Raw genomic sequence first — 11186 nt, 5'->3', positions numbered from 1 at the left:
AGTTTTAATATTTTTGATCTGAGAAATATACAGGAAATACCTCAGCAGAAATATCTACGTATTTAGATAGTTCCATAATTTGAAGTGTGAAACTAGACTCTGGTAAACAGATCAACTGTACAGATACACATTTGAGAGTTGCAGAGTAAGAAAACCCTCCTGGCTGGGTGTGATGGTGTATGCTTGTAATCCTAGCACTTTGAGAGGCCAAGGTGAGAGAATCATTAGAGGCCAAGAGCTTGAGACCAGCCTGAACAACATAGAGACGTAATCTCTACAAAAAAATAAAAATTAGCCAGATACGGTGGAAAGTGCCTATAGTCCCAGCTACTAGGGAGGCTGAGGCAGGAGGATCACTTGAGCCCAGGAGTCTGAGGTTACAGTGAGCTATGATGACCCCACTGTACTCTACCCAGGGTGACAGAATGAGACTCTGTCTCAAAAACAAAAAACTTATAATCAAAACATAATAGATATGGTCTGTCAATCTGTGCCTGGCATGACTGAAATAGAATCTGATGTAAAAGAAAACTCATCTTTAACTCAATTTAATTGTAATTTCTCCAGATTAAAAAAAATGTTAACGGAAAGGAAATATTCCTCTGGGAGGCTAGAAAAGGTGGTGGGGATGTAAGAGTAGCAAAGGAGCATTTCTAAGAAACAATTATTAGCCTATCTGATATTGGGATTCCCAAGACTTTCTAAGATAGAAGACACTAAAATAATCTAGGCCAGGTGAGGTAGCTCACGCTTGTAATCCTAGCACTCAGGGAGGCTGAGGCGGGCGGATTGCTTGAGCTCAGGAGTTTGAGACCAGCCTGAGCAAGAGCAAGACCCCGTCTCTACTATAAATAGAAAGAAATTAGCCAGACAACTAAAAATAGAAAAAAAATAGCTGGGCATGGTGGCACATGCCTATAGTCCCAGCTACCCGGGAGGCTGAGGCAGGAAGATCACTTGAGCCCAGGAGATTGAGGCTGCTGTGAGCTAGGCTGACGCCACGGCACTCACTCTAGCCTGGGCAACAGAGTGAGACTCTGTCTCAAAAAAAAAAAAAAAAGATAATCCAATTAGATCCCCTCACATTCAGGTCCCATGTATACACAGAAACACTCTGATTATACGTATAGTCAGCCCTCTGTAACCATGGGTTCCACATCTGTGGACAACCACTGTGGGTTGAAAATATTTGAGAAAAAAAAAGTCCACAAAGTTCTAAAAAGCAAAACTTAAATTTGCTGTGAACCAAGTACTACATTGAACCGATGTGAATGAAGTGATGTATAGGCATTGCATTAAGTATCATAAGTAACCTAGAGATGATATAAAGTATATGGGAGGATGTGCATAGGATATATGCAAATACTATGCCATGTATCTACAGGGGGGTGGCGGTGGATGAGGAGTGGGTCGTGGAACCAGTCCCTCGTGGATATTGACAGACAATTGTAATCTAAATAATCTACAGGGGGAAGTTATGCAGAGCAGCTGGCAATAATATGTGATCTTATCAGTTATTTTTCTCATTATTAATGGTACTATGACATCCTGGTGTATATATATATTACGTGAGTCTCTTATTATTCTTATTAGTTTACTATGCTGACTTTAAGCAGCATGACTTTATCTCTCTAAAACTGATGAACACTGAATATATCTGCACTAAAACTAAAATGACTTCAAGATATGGAAAGCTGAAGACAGAATAGATCATGGTGACCACCTCCAAAGGAATGTCATTATGAAATGCCCTATACCTAAGGAGCAGCCACAGCCAATTCTCCTCCATCTTTGGCCTTTTCATCTCTGCTCTAACTTTACAGGAATAAAGACACTAGAGAGAGGTGAGAACAAATGGAATAAAAGTCCTGAGAGAAGCAAAATAAAGGTGTAAAATGCATAAATGAAAAAAGATCACTCTTCCTCTAAGCCAGGGAAAACATGAATATTGAAGGAGAACAGCCTCAATCTTCTTTCTAAAGTAGAAGACAAGTTCATCTGAAGAGGGAGGGCAGGCCAGGAGATTTGAATAGTGCTGTTTCATGAAACTTCCTGCAATGATAGAAATGTTCATTCTGCACTGCCCAATATAGTAGCCACCAGCCACATGTGGCTATTGAGCCCTGTAAATGTGGCTAAGACAAATGAGAAATTGATTTTTAAATTTTATTTAATTTTTAAAAATTTTAACAGCCATATGCAGCTAGTGGTGACTATATTGGACAGTGCAGTGGAGGAATGAAACAAGTACAAAATGAACAGAAAATATTATAAATGTTAATTAACATAGAACAGAAATTCCAGATAGTTGCTCATTTACCATCTCTTTTGAGAACTAGTTTAATTCTAAGCTCTGAAATCACCATGTAGATCATAACAAGAGCTAAAATATCAGAGGCAATCATTTTGTTATATTACGCTTTCTTCAATGCCGATCTTCAAAAAGCAAACAGCAGAGTAAGGACTAAATCTGCCATTCACAAGAATCTCTGAAACACCAGGAGTTACGATAAGAAGAGATGTCAACATTTTGCCGTCATAACATCTTAAAACCCTGTTCTTTCCTAAAACTGCTCCCTAGAAGTTAAGGCTTAATACTTAAGTAATTACAATAGCGGCTTCCAATATAACTATACTAGGAGCTCTCTTGACATTTAAGGATTTTATGGTCTCTGTGTTTCTGCGGAACAAAATACAAATTTAATGGTACTGATTAAAACACAGGAGTTTTAAATCTAGTATAAAAAAAAAAACAAAGCAATGTTATAAAAGAAGCTGCTTTTACTGCACTCCCTGTTGTCCCGTATGATTAAAAGGCATATGAAAAGGAACAGCCTGACATGCAGAGAGCTGACTGAGCAGCAACAGAAGGCTAGAAAAACAGAACACTGGCCAGTTGCCTAGGTTGGGACAGAGGGAAGTGAGGAAATAACTTATAATAAAATAGCTCAATTTTTGCAAAAAGATACCTGCTCCCAAATGGCAAAGAGTCTCTGTCCAACTGTCCAGATGGTATGTTAGGTGATTTCTTAAAAAAAAGATCAAAAAACCCCAAAAACCTTTCTTAAAAAATTATTAAAATTTTAAAAAAGTATAATTTTAAAATTCAAGTCAAAAAATAAAGAATAGTTAAGAAAATTGTTTTTTTAAAAGGAAGATTAATGAGAAGGAAATCATGCCTACCAATACTAAGAACTATAATGAAATCTGAATTTTAAAAATTATAGTACTAAAAAGAATTACCAAGATACAGTTCCATTCAAGGGTCATTCTACAATAAGCAATGCTACCTTATAACAGAGCTGACATTCCACGTTTATCTTAATCAGAGAAACAGCGCAAGAAGAGGGTAAATTCAAGGTTATCTCCCACTGGAGAAGGGTTTTAAGCCTGCTACTCAGTAAGGAAAAGATATATAATTGTTCAAGTGGCTACTAGTAGTCATCTAGAAAAAAATATTAACTTGTATCTCTACTACACAGCTTAGGTAGTGTAAAATTTCAGAAGGACTGAATATTAAAATATAAAGGATGAAACCATACAAGTATTAGGTAAGTGGTTCTCAACGTGTGGTTCCGGGCTCCTGGGGTGTTGTCAGAACTTTTTTCAGGGAGTCTGCAAGATCAAATTGTTTTTGTAATAACACTAAAACCATGTGTATACAGTGGAATTTTGAGAGACTGCATGATTGGATGATACTGTCGATTAAAATGTTTCAATATTTGCAAAATCTGCATAACTCAGTGAACCAATATATTCCAAAACAAAAATGTATATATTACAAAATCATGCATGAGGGCTACATACTATGATTCCAACTATATGACATCCTGGAAAAGGCAAAACTATGGAGACAGTAAAAATATCAGCGGTTGCCAGGAGTAAGCGGGGAGGGATGAAAAGGCAGAGCACAGAGGATTTTCAAGGTAGTGAAACTATTTTGCATGGTACTATAATGGTGGATACATGTTATTATGTATTTGTCAAAACCCATAGAATGTACAACACCCAGAATGAACCCTAATGCAAACTATGGACATTGGGTAACAATAATATGTCAATATAGGTTCATCGATTGCAACAAGTATACCACTCTGGTGCGTAATGTTGATAGTGAGGAAGACTGGTGAAGGGAGGGAGGTGCAGCAGGGAGTATATGGGTATTTTGTCCTTCCCACTAAATTTTGCTGTCAATCCAAAAATGCTCTAAAAAATAAAGGCTATTAATTTTCAAAAGTATGCATGGATTAAAAAAAAACATTCAATCAATGGCTCTTAATTGATAGACCAATGGCTGTGAATGTAAGACTACACAAAGTTCATCAATACATTTCACATACCACACTATAATCTTTAAGAAGCTATCATCTTTTGGCCAGTCCCAGTGGCTTATACCAACACTTTGAGAGGTCAAGGCAGGAGCATCCCTTGAAGCCAAAAGTTTGAGACCATCCTGGGCAATATAACAACACCCTGTCTCCACAAAAAAATTAAAAACTAGCCAGGTATGGTGGCACATGCCTATAGTCCCAGCTACTCAGGAGGCTGAGGCAGGAGAATTTCTTGAGCCCAGGAGTTAGAGATTACAGTGAGCTATCATCATGCCACTGCACTCTAGCCTGGGCAACAAAGACCCTGTCTCAAAAAAAAAAAAAAAAAAAGAAGACAAATAAAGGGCCAGGCACGGTGGCTCACACCTATAATCCTAGCACTCTGGGAGGCTGACGTGGGAGGATCGCTTGAGGTCAGGAGTTCGAGACCAGCCTGAGCAAGAGCGAGATCCCGTTTCTACTAAAAATAGAAAGAAATGATCTGGACAGCTAAAATTATATATAGGAAAAAAAATTAGCCGGGCATGGTGGCACATGCCTATAGTCCCAGCTACTTGGGAGGCTGAGGCAGAAGGATTGCTTGAGCCCAGGAGTTTGAGGTTGCTGTGAGCTAGGCTGACGCCACGGCACTCTAGCTGGGGCAAGAGAGTGAGACTTTGTCTCAAAAAAAAAAAAAAAAATGAAGGAAGGGAGGGAGGGAAAGAAGAAAAAGAAACTATCACTTCTTGAGTTTCAAAATAGTATCAAAGAAAAATATTTATACAGAGGCTATTTAAATACTCTTCCCTTTTCCAACTACATATCTATCTAAGACCAGATTTACTTCATCTACTACAACTAAAGTAACATTCACAAAAGACTGAATGTAGAAGATGATATGAGACTCTAAATGTCACTTTTTAAGCTAGACATTAAAGAAACCTGCAAACATGTAAAACAATACCACTTTTCTCACTAAATAGCTATTTTGTTTAAATTTTTTTTTTAAAGACAGAGTCTCGCTCTGTCATCAAGCCTGGAGTGAGGTGGCATGATCATAGCTCACTACAACCTTGAACTTCTGGACACAATTGAACCTCCCACTTCAGCCTCCTGAGTAGCTAGGACTACAGGTATGTGCCACCATGCCTGAGCAGCTTTTCTATTGGTATTTTTTGTAGAGACGGGGTCTCACTATGTTGCCAAGGCTGGTCTCGACTCATTACAGGCATGAGTCACCACACCAAGCCTAAAATGTTCGTCATGTAATACACAATGGGTTTATAATCGCTCTTTTTAAATGAATTAGCAAATAGGGTTCCCTCAGACCAAAAATGTTCGTGTTGTACTAGTAGAAAATATAGAAAACGTTATTAAAAAGCCTCACTGTGTGCATGGCACAAAATCCAAAAATTGTAAGAGAGACACTGATAAATTTAACCGTATTAAAAGAAACTTTTATGTGGAAAAAAGTTTCAGAAGTATCATCAAAAGACAAACTGAAAACAATACCCAAAATTCACATCACATACATTAGACTAATTTCTTTAATGTATAGGTAGCTCCTACACATTAATGTGTAAAAAAAGGCTAACAATATTCTCCAAATATGAACAAAGAATATTAAAAAAAAGGAAATATAAATGGCTCTTCTACCTAAAAAGATATTCAACCGTTTTCATAAGATAAGTTCAAATTAAAACATCACTGAAATGTCGTTTTTTAACCTGAAATTGGATATGATCAAAAAGTTCTATAACTATGTTGTCAAACGCATTCATATGAATTGATGGTAGAAGTGTAAATTGGTACAACCCCCATAAAGATAAACACTTATCAAAATCAAAACACATTCCTCTTTGAGCCCCAGCAATTTCACTTCTAAGGAATGATACTACAAATATATTTGTAGGTGTACAAAAACATGCATGTGCAGGATCTTTCCTTTTATAGCAGTATTTGCAGTAACAAAAAAAATTTGAAATAAATACCCTTCAACAGGAGACTAATTAAATACATGATGGTATATCTGTACATGGTACACCTTCATCTTATATTTTACTGTATATAAATCTCTCTATTGAGTGATGTACAGTAATACGGTTAGCCCGTAAGTGAAGGAACACCAGATGGCCTCTGCAACAGTAGTAGCTGAGAGACATTTCATCGGATATCCTGTGTTTCTTTGGTTTTGGTTTTTGTTTTTTAAAGAGATGGAGTTTCACTATGCTGGACTTGAAATCCCAGGCTCAAGTGATCCTCCCATGCCAGTCTCCTAGGTGCCTGGGACTATAGGTGCAATATATCCTCTTTTTTTTTTGAGACAGAGTCTCACTCTGTTGCCCAGGCTAGAGTGCCGTGGCATCAGCCTAGCTCACAGCAACCTCAGACTCCTGGCCTCAAGCAATCCTTCTGCCTCAGTCTCCTGAGTAGCTGGGACTACAGGCATGTGCCACCATGCCTGGCTAATTTTTTCTATATATTTTTAGTTTGCCTGCTAATTTCTTTCCATTTTTTTAGTAGAGACAGGGTCTTGCTCACGCTGGTCTCGAACTCTTGACCTCAAGTGATCCACCCGCCTCGGCCTCCCAGAGTTCTAGGATTACAGGCGTGAGCCACCACGCCCAGCCTATACCCTCTTTTTACGCTATATGAATTTTAACCAAATGAATGTCACCATTTAAAAAAATAAACATATATATAATCTCTTCACTCCAAATATTGTAAACATTTGGAATATTTCCATTTTATTCCCATGTCTCTGCATAGCTAACACTACAAACATAATTTGACAACCTGCTTTTTGTGACCCAATAAGCATTTCCCTATATCATTAAAAAATCACCATATATGTGGGAATTCATTACAGCACTCATCATTATTGAGGTTTGAAAATTTTAAAAACATCAAGATTTTAATAAATTTATCTATAAACATTATTTTCAATGGCTATATCATAGTCAGTGTTATGAATATGTACTAAATATACTTAACCATTTTCCAGCTGTTGGGCCTGCAAGTTACTTCCAGCCTTTAACAGTCATTAAACAATGCTGCAATCAATAACTCTATTCAAATATTTTTGTCCACATTTCAGATTTCTTCGAGTAGATTCCTGAAATTACTGAGTCAATAAACATTTAAAGCTATTGGTAGGTGTTCCCATTTCCACAAAATATTGAGGGGAATCTTTTTGGTTTTTAAGTCTTTGCTAACCCAACAGCAGGAAATGGAGTTTCATTTTAATAATGTTTAACATTTTTTTCAAATATTTACTACTCTTTTGCATTATTTTTGCTGTTCAAACTTCCTTATCTATTCAGGGGTGACAGTGCTTTAGTACTTTATTGATTTGATGAACTTATAGTTTAAGGATGTTAATTATTTTCCCCAGTTTGTCACTTCTCTGAAAAAGACCAATTTTGATTTATTATTATTATATTTTGGGGGTAGAGGCGGGGTCTCACTATGTTGCCCAAACTGGTCTCAAACTCCTGCCTCAAGCAGTCCTCTCACCTTGGCCGCCAAAAGTGCTGGGATTACAGGCATTGGCCACTGCACCCAGCCTCCAATTTTGATTTAATGAAAGCAAAAAAGAGAAGGCAAGTAGTAAAATCACGGGAAGGCTTTTGTTAAAAATGATTATTTAGAAAATACTGGATTCTACTTAACCTATCTGAGACCCTCAACTTTAAAAAATCAGAATTGGGATAATTTTTAAATTTTCTCATGTTATTCACTCCCTTGATTTTTAGAATACTCTTTTGTTTAAGTTGAATCATAAAAATATAACACTAAAGTCAATTTCAGTTCCTAGTTGACAAACTACCTACACATTGAGACACTACTTTGAAACAAAGAACAGAAAATATTGATTTGAAAGGTTTTCAGTAAATCTGAAATCAAAGAAAAAAGCTTAAGGTTAATTCTAACTTAACTCTTTCCCCAAACCAGATACAAGTGGAATCTGGAACTCTAAGAGCTGCTTAGTTCAGATTCTGAAGGTCATGCAAATCCATATTTATGTGAAAGGTTTTCAGTAAAAACCTTGTATGTATTGTTCCTTAAGGCCCACTGAAATATTACTTCCCTTTAGAGCCATTATCAGAAGTAAAAGTCAATTCATAAAAATGAGATAAATATGAATGCACATGGGTACAATATTCACCAAAGTAAAAAACCGATAATACTAAGAAAGTAACTTCAGTAAAAGGGAAAAGTAGGTCAATTTAGTTAGTAAACCATAAAAGGACTAAACAAAACGAAGAAAGACAAAATAGCAGAATGATTACCTCCCACCAAGTCCTTCGATTCGTTCTCTTTCCTTGGGAAGTTCTGGCTTATGGTCCTGTGTCACCTCCACAGCTCTGACAAAATCATCTTTCGGGTCATCTTGAATTCCAAGAACCACTCCTGAGTCACCTACATGAGCTACATACATCTTCATGCCCCGTATGATGACCACACTGGCAGTTGTCCCTGATGTGCTAGGAAGACCTGTCATAGTCTTCGGCCACTCTGCTGTAATAAGAAATAAAATATTTTACTTTTCCAGGTATAAACATTAATACAGCGTCAGACAACAAATGGCAACATATCCAGAATATGTTAATATTTGAATTAGCATAGGAAAAAATTTAAATACTGTGAAAACTACTCAGAAAGGATCTATGTTAATCTATCAATCAATACAGTAAAATTGTTACAAATAATGTAATTATAATACACCTATCAAACCAATCCTAAGAGAAATATATTATAGGATAGATTTACTACTTCCACATAACTTAGTCCTAACTACATTTAGAGGCATTTTATATCACTTAGCCAAACACTTAGCATCTGTTCATTAATCTCTTTTCAAAAAGATTTATTGAAAAAGTTATTTGTTTTTGAAATAATTATTTTGAATATTCATAACTTAACATGTATTGAGCAATCCCTGCATACCAGGTTCTGTACTAAGAATACATGTACTGTTTCAAGTAGCACTTGTAAGAAACCTATGAGACATAAGATTATCCCCAATATTTTCATCTTACAGATGAGAAAATCAATACTTTGGTTAAGAAACTTGGCACAACTCAAATATTAAGAAGCAGAACCTCCATATATTTAATTACAACTCCTATATTATTTAGTTAAATCCACTGTCATTTAACAATTCTGAAGTATTCTGTAACATTAAACAATTAGGTCATTAAATATGAAATGTTTGATTTCGAATCTAAAGTGTTGTTTATTATATCCGAAACAAGCAGCAGTATAATCAATCAAAGCATGCACCTAAACTATCGACACAGTTTTGCCATCTTAACAGTAGCTTGTTTATGCCAGCCGTGAAGAAGCCTGGAGAAGTGGCGATGACATCGCAAAAGGCATTTTTCACAGCTTCTTGAGAATTGAGTATTTTTCTTTGCAAGAAGTGGCCTAAAGCCTGAAAGAAGTGGTAGTCAGTTGGTGCAAGGTCTGGTGAACACGGTGGATGAGAGAGATTTTCCAAGTCCAACTTCTGTAGCTTGAGCAGCATTGTTTGTGCAATATCTGGTCGAGGAATCCATTCTTCATCACACATGACAATACAGTATAGAAATGGCTTGCCTTTATGTCATGACAGCAAAGAAAGGCAAGCTTCAAGACTATTTCTCTTCTGATGCTTGTTTAATTCATGCAGAACCCATCTTTACCATGCTGATTTGTCTCAAATGATCCAGTATTGTTGGAATAGTAACATCAAACCTTGCTGCTAATTCACACATAGGTTGAGACGGATTCCCTTCCACTACAGCTTTCAGCTCGTCATTATCCACTTTGGTCTCAGGTCACCCACATGGTTCATTTTCAAGATTAAAATCACCAGAATGGAAATTCTCAAACCATCGGCGTACTGTGGCATTCATTAGCCACATCCTTACCAAACACTTTGTTGATACTTCGAGCTGTCTGCACTGCATTGGTTCCACGATGGAACCCATATTTGAAAATAACACATATTTTTGACTTATCCGTGATTTCACAAAAATTGCTCTAAAAAAAATTAGAAAGATATTCACAAGCCAAAACATGCATTTGAAAGACTGAGGATGTACCTCTACAATAAAAATAAAACAAGAAGTGTCAATGTAAAATTGTCAGAGATATCAACTGTCAAACTCAGTACTTAAAGAAATTGGACATTTCATACTTAATAATCTAATACAACTTATAGTTCCTAATGGCAAAATGAATCCAAACACTGATATATTGTCCCCACTAAAATCTCACTGAAAGGACAGAATATAAATATCAGAAAAAGTCCACAGCAGTTATGAAACACATGAAACAGTCATAAGTAAATATGAGTTGTTCCCAGAAGTTTAAACAAATAGACTTTCTCAGCCACAAAGAAGAACTCTCTATTATATTCAGGCTAACTAGTTCTTTTCTTTAAAATGCTATATACTCTGAAAACACATCCTCTGAACCCTAAGGTAACATGCATCTCTCCATTCCATTCCACAGATGAAACTCACCCTACAGAATGCCCTGTCACTCACAGCAGAGGGCTACATGGAGTACATGAAATAATGGCCTTCATAATCGCTGAGAGAAACCAGAATAGGGACCAATATTGATCAAGCTAGAAATTCATTCATACACGTATATACATATATATACATATTATGCATGCATGTGTATGTATAAACAACCAAGAATTATCAGCTATTTGATAAAGGAATAAATAAGTTAATGCATGCAAAGCCACATGCAATAACACCAGACATGTAATAAATGATCAATAAATGTTAGTTCTTGTCATGACCATTATTTAAGAAATGCAAACAGATCATACTCCATGATCAAGTGGAATTTATCCCTCAGATGCAAGGATGGTTC

The 11186-nt window shown here is 36.4% G+C and overlaps 1 protein-coding gene across 1 annotated transcript in view; it reads right to left on the bottom strand.

Moving 5' to 3' along the window:
- The window catches only part of PPM1D (protein phosphatase, Mg2+/Mn2+ dependent 1D), a 57457-nt gene that overhangs the window by 29597 nt on the left and 16674 nt on the right, over positions 1-11186 (bottom strand). The window contains exon 2 of the mRNA XM_045525583.1: positions 8603-8831. Coding sequence (XP_045381539.1) covers positions 8603-8831 — 229 coding nt within the window. The remainder of the gene's footprint in view (positions 1-8602; positions 8832-11186) is intronic.

This window comes from Lemur catta, chromosome 15 (assembly GCF_020740605.2).
Source record: "Lemur catta isolate mLemCat1 chromosome 15, mLemCat1.pri, whole genome shotgun sequence".
In the NCBI taxonomy this organism is placed as follows: Eukaryota; Metazoa; Chordata; class Mammalia; order Primates; family Lemuridae; genus Lemur; species Lemur catta.
This window is presented reverse-complemented; position numbering and strand designations above follow the sequence as displayed.